This window comes from Myiozetetes cayanensis, unplaced genomic scaffold, assembly GCF_022539395.1.
Source record: "Myiozetetes cayanensis isolate MyiCay16 unplaced genomic scaffold, myiCay2020 scf5-8, whole genome shotgun sequence".
Taxonomy (NCBI): domain Eukaryota; kingdom Metazoa; phylum Chordata; class Aves; order Passeriformes; family Tyrannidae; genus Myiozetetes; species Myiozetetes cayanensis.
In genome coordinates, this window is record NW_026087742.1 from 111,897,079 (window position 1) to 111,913,304 (window position 16,226).

Genomic DNA, 16,226 nt, shown 5'->3' on the forward strand with positions numbered 1-16,226 from the left:
CAGAGGGCAGCAGAAGTGTTAAAGCAGAAATTGCAAAAGCCTCAACCTTTCCTAACAGAAGCACCTCTGTGAAGTGATAGAACAAGATTGTGTAAGAGGTTTGTGATGCCTTCACAGTGTTCACAGTGAAAGTGGTAGGAAAAACCCATGTAAACACGACACTACCTAAACTGTGCAGTGCTGCTGGAAGCTGTTGTGACTCATATGAATGAAAATGGAAGAGGAATACCAAAAGGTTGCTGAGAGTAATAGATGCAGGAGGTCTTTTAACTCCCAGAAAATCATAAAAGTGTTATAACTCTCAAAAATTTGGTGCTCTCTCCTTCACTGCAGATGTTAAATGCCCCTTTGCAACAGAGGTTGCAACTTCCACAGGTAGCAACACTTGCTAGTCCTTCTTGCCTCTTCCATCTACTGCAGTTAATTAAAATCAGGATGGTGAATTCTCCCCTGGTGAGGTCTGACACTCTCGAGGCAGTCCCGTGGCACAGGTGTCCACGAGCACCAACTCCAGTCCTCTTGTTGCCATTTGGGAAGAAAGAAATTCTGAGTCCTTTAAAAAGAAATAAAAATGTTGTGCTCCTAGCTGGGACTGTCTGTCTTTGAGTGTTCCTTCTAAAAAGACCAGCTCTGTTTGCCATCCTAAAACACTTAATCAATTTCAAATGAAAGCAGCAACTATAATTAAAGGGAGGAAAATCCCACCACAGCAGAGGAGCCATTATTAAGGTAATTTTTTTTCCTTTATAACTCCTGGGGCACTGTTCACATGCAGCTGCTACTGTATGTGCTGTTTGTGCGTCACCTTCTCCTCACGAGCTCCACAGAGAACATACTGTTAGCTTAATAATAACAATAACAACAATAATAATAAGTCAGCTTTTTATGTGAGTTATTCAAGGCACTGTGTAAGCACTAATTGAATGCTACAATAGCCCGGGCTGGCTGTGTGCTATTACCCCTTTTACAGCACATGCCATAGCAGTCCCATGACTTGGGTCACACCATGTAAGCAGCTCCTGTCCTTCAGCTCCTGGCCACCAGCTCTGCAAGCCACTGCCTCCCTCAGAACCATTCAAGCCCTGAGGACTGCCAGCCTGACTGCACACAGAAAACAAGCATTGAGACAGCATGATTTTTGTGTACAGAGAAAGTCTGGGGGTTAATTTCAGGTGTTATTCCTCTGTGTTTGTAGGAGAAAGAGCCTGTAGTGTAACTGGCCTGCCAAAGGACTAGCACTAACATAACAGCAGGGAACACAAGCAAAAGAGTTAATTTTATATATAGATATATATTCATAGATATATAGGGAAGCAGGGGAAGTCCTGCTTGCTCCACTAAAACGTCCTGATGGATCTCTCTCAAGTGCATTGATGACGCACAGCTCACGTATTTGATTTATATAGAGCACCACATTTTCCTCATCCCACCTTTAAACTTACAAAAGCTGACAAAAAGGTCGCTTTCCTCCCCTAGAGGGTCCCTCCTGAGACCTTTAGGAGTCATATATGGACCTTAAGGAGACCACCAGCAACAGGTGAAAACAATTACAGAATCACAAAATAGTCAGGGTTGGAAGAGACCTCTGGAGATCATCCAGTCTGACCCCTCTGCCAAGGCAGGGTCACCTGGAGCAGGTGACACAGGAACATGTCCAGGTGGGTTTGGAATGTCTCCAGAGAGGGAGAATCCACAACCCCTGGGTAGCCTGTTCCATTGCTCTGCCACCTTCCATGTACAGAAGTTATTCCTCATGTTGAGGTGAAACCTCCTGTGTTTTATTTTATGGCCATTTGGTCTTCATCCTGTCACTGGGCACCACCAAAAGAGTCTGGTACCAACCTCTGACACCCACCCTGGAGATATTTATATGCATGGATGAGATTCCCCCTCAGTCTTCTCTTTGAAGAGATTTTTACTGATTGATTGGAAATCTTCAGTGTGAAGCAGAGCTACACCTCTTCCACCCAAAGCATCACCTTATTTCAAGCAGTCTGACAAATCCAAATTTTGTGTCCCGGGGTGGAAGAGGAGAGTCACTGCCCAGTGTGCCATGGGCTGTGACAGGCGAGGGGCTCAGACTAAGAGGGACAGTTTTCCAGTCAGAAGCCCAACAGATGACTGAATTACCTGTCTGAAAAGAGCCTTGACCGACTGTAATAAAGAAGATAACAGATGTGGCAGTCATCATTCAAGACTTATTTTTGTGGCTAAACTGGAATTTGGCTCCAAATGTACAAATATTTTAGTCACCTGCAGGGTAACGGCTGAAGACTTGCATGTTAGAGCCCTGTGCATCTGCTGCTTCCCATTTGACCTTGAGAGGAGTCTCAGCTTCCAGGATGCTGAGGTTCAATCCCAAACAACCTCTTTCAGCCCTGGTGTGCCAAAGGAAAACTTCCCAAGCCTCACTTCCAGACTCACCAGACATAATGGTACTGCAGATATATTTTGAATGTAGGAGTAGGTTGCAATGGTATCACAGGGCTACATGTATATTTATAGGACATGGACCTGCTGCAGGGAGCCCAGAGGAGGCCACCAAAATGACTAGAGGGATGGAACACCTTTCCTCCAAGGAAAGACTGAGAGAATTAGGATTGTTCAGCCTGGAAAAGGTTTCAGGGTGACCTAATTGTGGCCTTCCAGCACATGAAGGGAACCTGTAAGAAAGATGGAGAGAGTCTATTTACAAGGGCATGTAGTGACAGCACAAGAGGGAATGACTTCAAACTTAAAGAGAGTAGGTTCAGGTTAAATATTTGGAACAAATTCTTTACTGTGGTGAGGCATTGGTGAGGGTGGTGAGGCACTGGAACAGGTTGCCCAAGAGGTTGTGGCTGCCCCATCCCTGGAAGTGTTCAAGACGAGGTTGGATGGGGCTCTGAGCAATCTGGTGTGCAGAAGGTGTCCCTGCACATGACAGGGGGCTTGGAACGAGATAATATTTATGGTCCCTTCCAACCCAAACCATTCTATAATCCTGTGATTACATATGGGCTCTTTATTACTACTTGTGTTGCTGCCTGTGCCCAGCTGGTGGACCCAGAGGGCTGCTGTCCCCACGCCGGGGTGGCCTCAGCCCTTGAGGGTTGGTCGGCAGCAGCCTCCCCGCTCCATCACACCCTGGAAAACACGGGCAGGGAAACCGTCCTTGCACGGGGGAAGGCGGGTCAGCGTCCCACCACCGGCACTAGTGGTGCCCACTAGGGTGGGCGTTCACAGGGATCGGGGATAAACGTCCCCCGCAGCGCCTGCAGCCGCACTTTTCCTGCTACCAGCGGGACCGTCCCTGTCGGTGTCCCCGACACACGCGGCTGGGAGTGCCTCTGTAGCTGGGGACAGCAGGACCCGGCACCCCCGCCGGGGGTCACCGGGGGCCACCAGGGCCAGGAGCTGTCGCCGGGGCGGCGCGGTGGTCGCAGCCGCGCTGCGGGGACGCTCCGTCGGGGAGCGGCCGCCCCGGCGGGGAGCGAGCCCGGCGGGAGGACGGGATGGGACGGGGTGGGCAGGAGACCCCCAACGACACCCCCCTCCCGCACACCCCTCACCCCATCCCACCCCATCCCTCCCTCCCTCCGCCCTGACGTCACCGCCCCCCCGGGTCTCCCGGGCGACGGCTCCATCAGCGCCCGCGTCAGCGCCGCCCGTTCCCTGGCAACGTCCCGGTGCCTTCGCTCCCCTTCAGCCCCGCGCCCGGGACCGCGTCCTTCTGGCGTCAAAGTGACGTCAATGGGCCCGTCTCGGCTTTCGGCGGTGGGCGGGGGGAAGGAGGCGGGCGGGGAGGGAGGGAGGGAGGGCGGGGTGTGCGTGGATGGAGGAGGGCGCCGGGAAAGGGCGGGGGGCCGGGACATCCCGCGTGGTCCCGCCTGCCCCCCGGTGCGCGCACACACACACACTCACTCACACAAACACTCACACACACACCCGCCCGCACACGCACCCCGCGCCCGCAACACACCCTGCGCCGCACACAGCGCATCTCATCGCATCGCATCGCATCGCCCCGCCAGGTACGGCCGCCCCGGCGGGCAAGAGCGGCAGCGCCGGCGGCTCGGACGGGGCTCTCGGGGCGCGGAGAGCCCGCCTGAGCCGTGCCGTGCTCCGTGCGGGTGCGAGCGGCGCGGGGCAGCGCGGATGCTCCCGTCCTAAAGGCGCGGCGAGCGCTGCCCGCGCCCCCCGCGCTGAGCCATGGTGATCATGTCGGAGTACGGCTCGGCGCCCGCGGCCGCGCAGCGGCCCCTGCGAGTCGGCTTCTACGACATCGAGAGGACCCTGGGGAAAGGCAACTTCGCCGTGGTCAAGCTGGCCCGGCACAGGGTGACCAAGACGCAGGTGGGTGCGCCGGGGATGGCGGTGGGGGCGCGGCGGCTCCGCGGAGCTGCGGAACCCGCGGCTGTATCTGATGCGGCGTCCTGCTCCTCGGAGCTTCAAGTTTTCCCGCTGCGTGTAAAATTAAAACCGAGCAAGGATATATGTAAAAAAACCAAAAACCAAAAACCAACAACCTCAAACTACCCCATTTCTGAGTGTTACGGTACCTTCACTGAATTACACTCAGTTTGCTGAGAAGCCCGACACGTTAAGGGTCTTCGGAAGACTTTTTGTGGGTTTAGGTTTTTTTCTCGTTCAAGAACAAAGAACTTGGGGTGTTATTCGCAGAAATAATTTATTAATGGGTAGTGCAGACGTTTCTATATTTCTACTGCATGTCAAAATCGTATCAGTCACCACAGTAGGAAATAGTCTGTTAGAGGAATCTGTTTTTTCCTTGCATGGGACAGATTAAAAGATTTGCAGAATCCTGTCCAGTGCTAATTTCTGCAGTTTTGTTCACTACCTTATGTATAATCCTTTGACGTAGAAAAGAAAAACGAAAACGTTCTGTGCTGGGAGTTCTGTGTGGTTCAGGAAAACAGAATCAGCTTTGTCAAGTCTGTACTTTAAAAGCTACTTTAAAAGCTACTTGGGTTTTGTGAGTAGTGTGTCTGTTCAGGGGGTCTTTTTGTTTTTTTTTAAGGTATCTAGACAGTGAGAGTACCTATTTTGTAATACCTGGGGTTGTTTTTAAATCTGCAGGTTGCAATAAAAATAATAGACAAAACAAGGTTAGACCCAAGCAATCTGGAGAAGATTTATAGAGAAGTTCAGATAATGAAGCTTTTGAATCATCCCCACATTATCAAGCTATATCAGGTAAGAGTTCACCTTTGGAGTGCAGCACGCAGATGAAGTACACTTGTGCTCCTCTCCTGCACATGATTTTACATCTAATATTTGCAGAGAGGACGGATATTGAAATATTTTTCGAAAACCATTTGAAATAAATGGGGTATTTTAAAATTCTTCATTCTTTGAACAAGACCCTGGTACCTTAGACAGCTTTTTGACAAAATGCGCTGTAAAATTTACAGTTAAAACCAGGCTGATGTTTGTTTGGGATCGAGGAGCAGGCTATCTGAACTTCTGTGATTACCTTGCCTTTCCTTTCTCCTCTGCTTTTCCAGTTTAGAAGACTGGAACTTCTTACGGGCTTTTGATAAGAGGAAGGCTTAAACTCCTGTAGGGTTGTGGAGAAAGAAGCATAAAAGTTGAGTTTACCTTAAGCAGAAGGGATTTAAATCAAAAACAATTAAACCTAATTAATCTAAGTAGAAAATATAAGTGGAATTCTAATATAAGGAATAAATTAGTAAAAAAAATAAAAGGTGGTAAATATTGGTATCTTAGAATATACTTAAAAACGACCTGTTTGGTTATTCTGTTCTACTTTGTGTAGTTTTGAAAGTGAATTTTGAATATCTTTGACCTTGTAGAGTTTCATAACATGAATTTTGTTGCAGATCTGTTCAGTGTCTGCACTCATGGGTAGTTTTAACCATAGGAACAAATTACTGTGTTGGGCAGAAAGCAGGATCACAGGGATCACGAGGACTGCTTTGTGAATTCTAAATATTCGATCTAATTAGCCTTTGGTGTAAGTTCCTCTTAATCATCTTAAATAATGCTGTGTGGATTTAAGAAGAAGATGATAGAACAGTTTGGGTTGGAAGGGACCTTTAAAGGTCATCCAGTCCCAAGCCCCTGCTGTGAGCAGGGATGAGGTATCAGCTTGTCTGGACCTGTCTGGAAGGGCAGGGTGGAGAGAGGGGGAGATGGATGAAGCAGCAGGTCTGAAAGTCCCTGTGGAGTAGCAAATACTGTTATCACTTGTGATCTCACTGTTGGGTTTGTTAGCTTAAAAAGAAATTAAAAAAAAAAGAAGTTTAATTAACGTGTAAGGCTAAAGAGCTAGTAAGGCAGGTGCTTAGGCAAGGCATTATTTTTGAAGACCTTGACACACACGAAGTGTTTGTATTTATAGTATTAGCCATCATAACAAAAATGGTTCTGTGTTAAGAGCTGACGTCATGACGGCCCATGGGGCAGCTTAGGATATACAGAAACATTCTAACAGTTCGGTTGACTTCATTTCAGTGGAATGATGCGGGTGAAAATACTATTTCGAAGCGTTTAGAAAAGCAGGTTAAATTCCATCTAGTTGAACCACTTCACTTGATGGAGCAAATGACGTTGGTAGTGGACCATAATTTCTCTTCAGTGAAGTTTTCTTTTCTTTGTTGTTGTAACTGATGCTTTACCTGTTTGGTGGAGGCTGAGAAGCAGGGATGGAATTAGATGACATACCAAAGTAGGGTGTGTGTTCTTGTATTATTTCATCATTGTTTTAGTTTCAGCACCACGTCTTAATTTCATCCAGCTGGCAACTTTCCCAGAACACTTTCCTTCAGTTTTTTGAAACTGGGAACCTCTCTTCCTTTGCTCCCTGTTTGTTTATTTTCATTTCGTGTCTGTGTGTACTTGTAGTGAGGGGAGGACAAGAGTCTTTGAAAAAGGTTACATGTTAGGAGCCTGGAAATTACAGCCTTTGAAGTAGTATTGGCCCTTTTTTTTTTTTTTTTAATTTTGATTGTTAACCTGTTGTGAGCCTCCTGCTCCAAAACAAAGCATCTGCTCCTTAAGAGGGAAATGTTTCTGGGGAAAGGTTTTTTTTTAAATTCGGAAACGCAGTGTTTGAAAGGTGTGCTGTGGTAACTGAAGATGAATTTGGAAGTGCTCAGCATTTCTCATTCATCATTAAGGTTTTGGTTCTTCTTCTTTTTTTTTTTTTTTTAACTCCTAAGGACAAAATTGTGAAATATCAAAGCAAGTTGATACTAGATTGATAGGTGAACTCTGGCTGATACATTGACAGTTGTTGATGTGCATCAAGCACTGCTGTTACACGAACAGCAACCTGTTGTCACTTGCACAGGAGGCTGGACCTGTCCCAGCCAACTCCAAGCAGGAGCGGGGGATTTGATATTCCTTCTTGATTTGTCCAAGTTGCAGCTATTTCTGCTGATCTGAGCCCCCACTAGCCTTGAAACAAAGACAACTTTAGATGAACTTTGGGTGTTCTTTGCATGTTCAGCATACAACAAGAGAACTGTAAAACTGTATGTGCACATTTCAGCAAAAGAGGAGTTCAGGGAAGTGTGTGAAATTATCGAAATGCTCATCTATTATCATATGGAGATTGGGTGGTGTGGAAACGGTGAGAAGAACAATGGCCTGGGAAACCATTGTATAGTGTAGGCACATAAGGATTGATTTGTTATCTTTTTCATTATCAGTGTGCTTGGAGAGAACACTGTGGTGCAAAATTAGCTGCCTTTACTGCCAGCTGCCACGGCAAATAAAAAATTGAACTGATATGTGTGAGAATACACGTTGAGAAATGAATGAAATTGCAGACCTCTGCTGTTTTTTAAATCATGTCCTTTTTTGTCTTCACAGGTTATGGAGACAAAGGATATGCTGTACATTGTTACTGAGTTTGCAAAGAATGGAGAAATGTTTGGTAAGTCCTCACTGCTGGATCTAGCAGCTCTTTAGATTTAGAAAATCTTGGGTTTATTGTTGTAATTCCTGAATTGTAGGTATATTCTGATTAAAAATCCAGGGTTGGCATTATCAGCTGTCGAACAGCGAGCACAGCACCTGCAGGATTATGAAGAATTTCCTCCAGGCGTTTCTAAATCCTGTGCCTCTCTGGTTTTGTCTTGCAGATCATCTGACCTCCAACGGGCACCTGAGTGAAAGTGAAGCACGGAAGAAGTTCTGGCAGATTCTTTCAGCGGTGGAATATTGTCACAGCCACCACATAGTGCACAGGGATCTCAAGACAGAGAACCTTCTGCTAGATGCCAACATGAATATCAAGTTAGCAGGTAATAAGAAATATGAGGTTACTCTATAAACAACACTAGGCATGTACTCAAATTTAGTATCCCTAGGGTGATCCTATAAATGTATTTATGCTGAGTGAAAATAAGACAAAGGTTACTGATATTTCTCAGAACGTATTTTCCAAAGAGAAGAAAATAGCTTGAATGAATAGGCAGAGAACAAAACAACACATCTGTTCCTTTCTCTACATCGTTTGCTACTTCTGAAATATATAGTGTGTGGTTGTCCTACCCCAGACTTTTACCTTCGTTTCAGACTTTGGCTTTGGAAACTTCTACAAGTCGGGAGAGCCCCTCTCCACTTGGTGTGGAAGCCCACCCTATGCAGCTCCAGAAGTTTTTGAAGGCAAAGAATATGAAGGACCTCACCTTGATATATGGGTGAGCTTGCTATTAATCAAAAACCACATTTCACGCTGCGTGAGGGTCTGTGGGCTTCCAAAGTCATTGTTCTTCCTGGAGTCACTCATATGCTGTGCTGTTTTCTGTTGACAGAGCCTTGGGGTGGTACTGTATGTCCTTGTCTGCGGTTCTCTGCCTTTTGATGGACCCAATTTGCCAACTCTGAGGCAAAGAGTGCTGGAGGGGCGGTTCCGCATCCCATACTTCATGTCCGAAGGTGCTTTTTTCCAGATCCTTAATGTTAGAACAGGTCCTACAAATAAAAGAACAGCTGTCCTGTTTGCAGCTGGGAATTACTTTATGTATCCAGTAATTTCTGTGGGGCAGCACTTAGAGCTGAGGGGCTGGTTGCACACGTTTTCTTTTCTGGGATCTGCCTTATGGTGCATCTAAAAGGCTGGTGTTTCCTTTCTTAGAGTATCCCTATGGATTACAGAAATACCTGACATCCTAGCTGGAGAAATAATCACTGACAAAAGAGAGAAAACTGGATTTTAATGAGGCTAGCCTGCAGTGCTGAGATGGGTGTAGTTCTAAGATATTTTAGCTATGCAGAGGGGTGTATTCCAGTGTGACTGTGCTGCCAAGGGGAGCAGAAATAGTGGGACTTAGCACTGTTTCTTGAGCAGTCCCAACAGTCTGATGAGAAAAAGGAACTGAAGAATATTATTACCTCTCTCTGATCTGGACTCAAAACAAGTGAACACAACTCTGTCTTCACGTGAAAATTATCTTACAAAGTCTGACCTTTATCATTCATAGCCATGAACAGCTTTGATTTCCTGGTTATAAATGAATAAGCAGTATATATGGATCAGGAAGTTGTATGTGATGGGGTTCTGTACTAAATTCCCACCTATTTTATGTGGATGTAGCAACATTAAACCTGTATCCTCTCAAAACTAGCTCTTGTGCAAGGTGCAAGGCCACCTGAAACGTGCCAATACCCAGTGCAGCCTTATTTCCTGTAGTGACATGTTGCTTTTGTGGTATATGTGGGGACATCTCTTGTGCTGTTTGGAATATCTGACGGTCAGATCAGGCATCAGCTGCTCAGAAAACCTTTAATTCGTGTTCTCACAGACATCACACACTGTTGCTGGGAAGGGTTCTTAGCAGTGACCTGGGGCTGGGCTGTTATTTTTACGCCTTGCTCATGAGTTTGTCTTTGTCATCCAGACTGTGAAACACTAATCCGACGGATGTTGGTTGTGGACCCAACCAAGCGGATAACCATTTCCCAGATAAAGCAGCACAAGTGGATGCAGGCTGACCCATCCCTTCAGCAGCAGCAGTCCTTGTCCTTCTCCATGCAAAACTACAACTCCAACCTGGGTGACTACAACGAGCAGGTCCTTGGGATCATGCAAACGCTTGGCATCGACAGGCAGAGGACTGTGGAGGTGAGAAGTGCTTGCCCTGTAGATACATCTTCAGTGACTACCAGAATTCCAGTGGTGCAGTCATATGTGTGTCATGCAGTGACTGGCCTTGATCCGGTGTCACAGCACAGTAAAATCTTCGCTGCCCTTCTGGATTTTTGCTTGATTTCTGAGTGTGCTGTTACGAGGCCTAAGTGATGAGTTTTGGCTGCTCGTATCCTGAGTGACCTGCAACTCAAAAGGGTCCTTTCAATGTCTCCCAGTCTCTGCAGAACAGCAGCTACAACCATTTTGCCGCGATTTACTACCTGCTCTTGGAGCGCCTCAAGGAGTACCGGAGCAGCCAGTTGTCCAGTCGTCCGGCAACCGGCCGCCAGCAACGGCCCAGGAGCTCCGAGATCAGCAACGCTGAGGTGAGGAAAGGCACTGGCACAAAGATGTGTCCTTTGGATCCCTTTTTTTTTTTCTGTTGCTTGCGATGGGAAAGTACAAGGTTGTCACTGTCAGGCTTCTTGAAAAAAACAATTCTGGTGTTGGTGCCGTCTGATAGGACACAGCCTGCTGTTCTTCAGCAGGGGGCTGATTGAATACTTATGTCCTGTTTCCTAAGAAGTGACTGTGGGTATAGGTCCAAAGAATGGTCTGCCTCCAGTGCAGGTCAATAATAAGCCAGAAGACTTGACTTCTCATTTTTTGTCCTCTTGAGCATGGCTCGGTAACATTTCTTTGTTACATACCCTGTGGGATCCTCAGAAGTACTCCATGAGTCAGTTCTTGTGTTTCTCTGACATTCTTTTTCTTCTCCTCACTCCCACCCCCTTTCAAGTGTGGTCTGGGTGCCTTTTAAAATTGCACTTCCAGTTAAATTGCCTAACTTAGCAGAAGGAGTTCTGTGTTTGTGTTGGCATTGATGGATTAGCTTTGGTAATTTTCATAGAAAGTACAAAGAAAAAGCTTGCAGGGAAGGTGGCTCTGAAATTCTTGGAGCCTCCAGTGTCTCAAAAGTCATGTGGAACTGCAGTGTATGTGATGGCTTCTGTGCATCACTCTCTTTCTCCAGATGCCTCAGGACAGTCTCTCTAGCGAAACCCTGCGATCATCTCTGCTTTACCAGCAACCTCAGAGCCTGATTCAGCCATCCTTGCAGGCAGAAATGGACTGTGATATAAGCAATCCATTACAGGTTGGTGTTCTCAGCTAGACTGTGTGTTACTTTCCCACCCTCCTCCCCCTGCCCATTGTTCCGCTAATCCAAAAGAATGGGGGTTGTGACTGTTGTTCTCTCCCTCCAATCTTTTGTTTGGCATTTGGGCCTGGTGTCACTGTAGCCTCTCAAACAATACTTCTATTGAAGGCATGAAGGACTGCCGAGGGTGTTAAAAGGTAGTGCAGAAACAAGCAAAACACCCTAAAGTCTGTGATCTGACGATGTGTTTTTCAGCCTGTGTTCTTCCCTGTGGATACCAACTTCAACGGGCTCTTCCGGAACCGCTCCATCTCCCCCAACAGCCTGCTGGAGACCACCATCAGCGAGGAAGTAAGGCAAGAGAAGGAGCTGGAGGATGAAATCAAGGCGTATGACCACCCCATCCGCATCCCTAGCAACACCAGCAGGAGGCACACGCTGGCCGAAGTGACCACCCATTTCTACCAGCACGCCCCTCCATGTAAGTAAGTCTGGGAGAGATGAAGGGTGTCCGTAGGTAGAGGAAAAGAAGAGAGAAGGAGTGCCATAGAGGCCAAATGCCTAGGGAGTATATGCTGATTTTACCTTGACTGGGATAGGAAAGCCCAGAAAAGAGGTCTGTGCTCTGCCCTCCACAGTCCTGTCTTCCCACAGATAAGCATAACCCTTAAAGAAGAGAAGGTGTGCTGTTGTGTTTCATCTAAATCACTTCAGCAGGGAGCATTCTCACGAGCAGGACAGAAGCCTTGTCTGCTTGCTCCTGCTGTTGTACCAGGGGAGGAGGGAGTGCCTGAACTTAACGAAAAACTCATCGCTGACTGTATTTAGTACATAGCCGGGCCCTGTGAACCAACCAAACAAGCACAACTGTTCACAAGACAATAATCCTGGTGTTGCTGAAGAGACACTGTGTGCCTGATCCAGCATGGCCTGGTTGGAGGCTGGAGTTGCTGGCAGAGCCCTGCCAGCTGGACAGGAGCCCAAACTAAGGTTATTTGTTGATGACCCCTTGCTGGAGTCAAGCCCTGCAACAACACGAGTTGCTGGACACCTCTCCAGCTCGCAGCTGCTTATTAGTGCCAGTGTAGGTGGGCAGGAGGCTCTGATGTCATGTTTGTTCCTTCCCGTACTCATCTTGGGAATGCTCTTTCTCTCCTTCCTTGCCCTCTGTAGGTATAGTCATTTCCTCTTCTGCCAGCCCCACAGAGGGAACTAGTTCAGACAGCTGCCTTACTTCATCTTCAAATGACAGCTCAGTGGCCCTGAGCAGCTGTTTGGCAGGTCAAGTAATGACGGGGAGCCCGGCCACAGTGAGGATGACGTCGCCCTTCCTAACTTCCCAGTCTGACGCTCCGGTGTTACAAGCCCAGGGCTGCATGGGAGGCGCTTCTCTCCTGCCTGTCAGCTTCCAAGAAGGAAGGCGAGCATCTGATACCTCATTAACTCAAGGTAATGCCTTCCTTGCTTCGTTGCTGGGGAATTGCAGCCTTCCAACAGCCTCTAGGAAAGGGCAGGATGCAGGGATCCTTGCGTGTCCGTGTCGGTTTGTTGTGCTGAGGCCGGACGTTCTGCCTCTTGTATTCATGGTCCCTGAGGGAGGGTTGGGTGCCCTGAGGGAGGTGCCTAGAGGAAAAGTTCCCAGATACGGATTGAGCCTGCCCATGGAGATATTTCTGCTGCCGTGAGTGGGATGGCAGGCTCCACCTTCCTCCTAAAATACGGAATGCACAACGTCATGATTTCTGTCAGGTTTCTCCTTTGCTGTGTGTGTCCATCTGCTGCTGTCCCAACCCCTGTTCTGTCACCTAAATCCTTCCCTGACTATGAGGCAGAGGGGTGGATGTGAACTGAAGAGTCTTGGTCTCCTCCAGCACACGTGAAGGGAGCTGCCCTCTAGAAAGGCTGATCTGTAAAGTGTGCTCCTAGGTGAGTGCTGAGGGGGATTAAAGCGCATTTCTTTTCCTCGTGTCCCACAGGCTTGAAGGCTTTTAGGCAGCAGCTGCGGAAGAACGCTCGAGCCAAGGGGTTCCTCGGCCTGAATAAAATCAAAGGCTTTGCTCGGCAGGTGTGTCAGTCCTCCTCATCTCGGGCAGCGAGGAGTGGCATGAGCCCCTTCCAACACACACAGCCCAACACCTGCCTGTACAGCAGCACTGGGAGCAGCAGAGAGGGCAGAAGCCTCCTGGAGGAGGTGCTGCAGCAGCAGAGGTGAGGGAGGAGCTCTCCTGTTTTCGAGGGGTTTACTTTGGTTTGGGGTAAGCGAGGAGGGGTAAAGCCGAAGAGTTTAGGGGTTTGGTCGCTGGGGATTCCTGTCCTCCATCTTTGCTGTGTGGCAGCAGGTAGAACTGCTTGGCTTCCTTTGTGGCTTCCTGCCCCAACTGCGTACCACAGGATGTGCAATTCCACTCAGAAAATCTCAACGTCCAAATATTTGGAGGTTGCTGAATTCAGAAGCAATTTAGTAGTGTGGGGGGGGAAAGCATTGCCTCTCCCCATTGCAAGCTGTGTTTTTCTTTGTTAGTTTTGGGAATGATTTCTTTCCTTCTCTGCCTCCTCCTGTAATTTTCTCATGGCAAGGAAGTGAGACCTTGTAATTTGGAAAAGTTACAGCCCACAAAGGAGGCACAGTTCCAGTGGCCTCAAATGTCATGTGTGGTGGCACCTCTTCATTCCCATAGAAGCAAGATGGAAAATTGAGCTTCCGGTTTATCTGCACACGTTGTCTTTTAGAACATCTATTATTAGCTGGCCAAGTGGTGACTAGATAAACTTTCTGGGGATAGTGGCTCTCTCCAGCATGAGGAAAAGCCATGTGAAAACAGGTTGGCCTGGCATGGGCAGCTTGATTTGATTAGACTGGCTGGGTAAGGAGAGGTTTGATAGAGAGAAGGAAACAAAGGGGAAAATTATGGTCAGGGTTAGGGACAAGGAATGAAGGAGAAAGGCATTAAACCATCCTAGCAATGCAAATTAACCTCTTCCACCCTGGCATTTTTTTTTTTTTTTTCCAGAATGCTCCAGTTCCAGCACCACCAGCTACTCCAGACAGCTTGTCCCCAGACTCCTCAGACACCTGCAGCGAACGGCGTCCCCTCCCCGGAGAGCCCAGGCACCTGCAAGGCGTCCAACTCCATCCTGCTGTCGGAGCTGCAAAGGGAGAACTCCTTTGAGCTGGCCTTTGCCGGCAGCAGCCAGCTGCTCCAGCCCCACTTCCTCGGCGTGAGCGTGTCCCCGGTGTCGTCGGCGGCTCACCTGCTGGACACGCGCCTGTACATCAGCGGCAGCGCCTCCCCCGTGGGCGCCGCCTTCTCCCAGCAGCAGAGCTTCCCCGCGCAGTCCCCGGGCTACGACGCCGTCGCTCTGCAGCACGGGGACTGCGAGATGGAGGACCTGACCTCCAGCCGGCTCGGGAAGTTCGTCCTGGTCAAGTGAGAGAGAGAGCCCTGGCTGCTCCTGTCGGGGAGGACTTGTCGCCACCGTTCCGTGTGGCTGGCCTGGCGTCGTGTGGACGAGCGTGACTCTCAGAAGCAATAAAATTTTTTTTGAAGTATGTGAAGAGGCTGTCTGGCTCGGAAAGCTGGCAACTTTATAGGACTGAAACAAGCAATATGTATGTCTTTTTTTTTTTTTTTTTTTTGCTTCTACTATTCTTGCACTGAACAAATACGAATAGGAACTGAAAAAATTTTTTTTTTTTTTTTTAAAGGAAAAATAATGATGGGGAAGATGGGTGGGGCATTTGTGGGGACAGGGAGGGATGTGGTTGGGGAAGAACTCTTCGGTACTGTACTCAAGTCAGACCAATACAGCTCTGCTGTTATGCAAGATTAGCAGCTGTCAGTAGTGGTGACACAGCAGGGAGAGGCTTTTCAAAGAAGGGACCAGAGCCTCCCTTTTTCACAATATTCATTTATGGGTTTGTGAAGATGATTACCTCTTTTAAAGAAAATAAACAGAAAACCAGTGGCATGCAGCATTATGCATTCATAGGAGACAAAAATGGAAGCATTGCCATTTGTTGTTTTTTTCTTTCCCTCCTGTTAACACTCGTCTTATTTAAAGGAACAAACATCCCCATTCCTCACCTCCCAGATACACACACTTTAAATGAAAACTGTGAACTTCTTGCTTGATACATCAGCTGGAAAAGCTTAACGTGCCCTTCTAATTAGTACAGAAGCAGTAACTATTGAAACTGTATCCCTTGGTATCAGGATCCAAATTGCATAATGCCTGGTCTTTTGCAGGAATGTTTGTTTAGGAGTGGCGTGTGTCTACATATACACACATGCACACGTGCATATATTTTGTTGGTCTGGATAATCTTTAGGAATCTTTTTATAAATTCTTAAGTTTATTCGTATTCTTGCAGAGGCACTGAGGAGGGAAGCAGCAGTACCAGTGGGGTGATGGGAAGGGTTTTCTTTTTAAAAAGCCCCTCCTGGATGTTGCCTACAAAGTTGCCTGAGGGGTATTTCTTAGTGCTGCACATTGTTATTTCAGCTGCTAATTATGTTTTTATGCATTTCATTATCAGGGTCCAAACAGAACTGACTCTTGGGGAAATGTGCAATATTGAGGTTATAATTATATATTGACAAAGACAAAAGGAATAGGCTAGAACAGAATTCTACTCTAACGGAGTACAGCTTTTTCTGAACAAAACTGCATTAAAAAGTGAGTAAAACAGCACAATCTTTGGGTGTGTTTGTTTTTGGTTGGTTTGTTTCTGGCATATTAGCAAAACAAGGTTTTGGATTAGATAGGTGTTTTTTTCGTATGGTTTTTAATGCTGTATATGTATATAAATAGGAAGCAGAAAACTATATAACACTAGTTATTTTTTATATTTTGTAATATGCTTATGTTATGTTTCTGGTATAAACCCCAGCTCCCCTTCCAAGGCAGACCATGACTTCGGTTGGTGTCAGTAGAGGTTTTGCTTGGGTATGAAGGGGAGAGCAG

General features: G+C 47.3%; 1 protein-coding gene across 1 annotated transcript; it reads left to right on the forward strand.

The window, feature by feature from the left end:
* Positions 1 to 3,824: 3,824 nt before the first annotated feature.
* Positions 3,825 to 15,956, forward strand: SIK1 (salt inducible kinase 1). The gene is made up of 13 exons (XM_050332109.1): positions 3,825 to 4,335; positions 5,080 to 5,196; positions 7,840 to 7,903; positions 8,112 to 8,273; positions 8,548 to 8,672; positions 8,787 to 8,910; positions 9,873 to 10,096; positions 10,339 to 10,488; positions 11,136 to 11,258; positions 11,517 to 11,742; positions 12,435 to 12,710; positions 13,238 to 13,469; positions 14,273 to 15,956. Exons 1-13 carry the CDS (start codon positions 4,192 to 4,194, stop codon positions 14,691 to 14,693), a joined length of 2,388 nt encoding a protein of 795 aa, XP_050188066.1. The 5' UTR covers positions 3,825 to 4,191; the 3' UTR covers positions 14,694 to 15,956.
* The last annotated feature ends 270 nt before the right edge of the window (positions 15,957 to 16,226 follow it).

Excerpts from the sequence above, each read along its gene's own strand:
- SIK1 (XM_050332109.1), top strand. The coding sequence starts at position 4,192 with ATGGTGATCATGTCGGAGTACGGCTCGGCGCCCGCGGCCGCGCAGCGG. Across the intron at positions 7,904-8,111 it reads AAAGAATGGAGAAATGTTTG|ATCATCTGACCTCCAACGGG; the intron begins GTAAGTCCTCAC and ends TTTGTCTTGCAG. Across the intron at positions 12,711-13,237 it reads TGATACCTCATTAACTCAAG|GCTTGAAGGCTTTTAGGCAG; the intron begins GTAATGCCTTCC and ends CGTGTCCCACAG.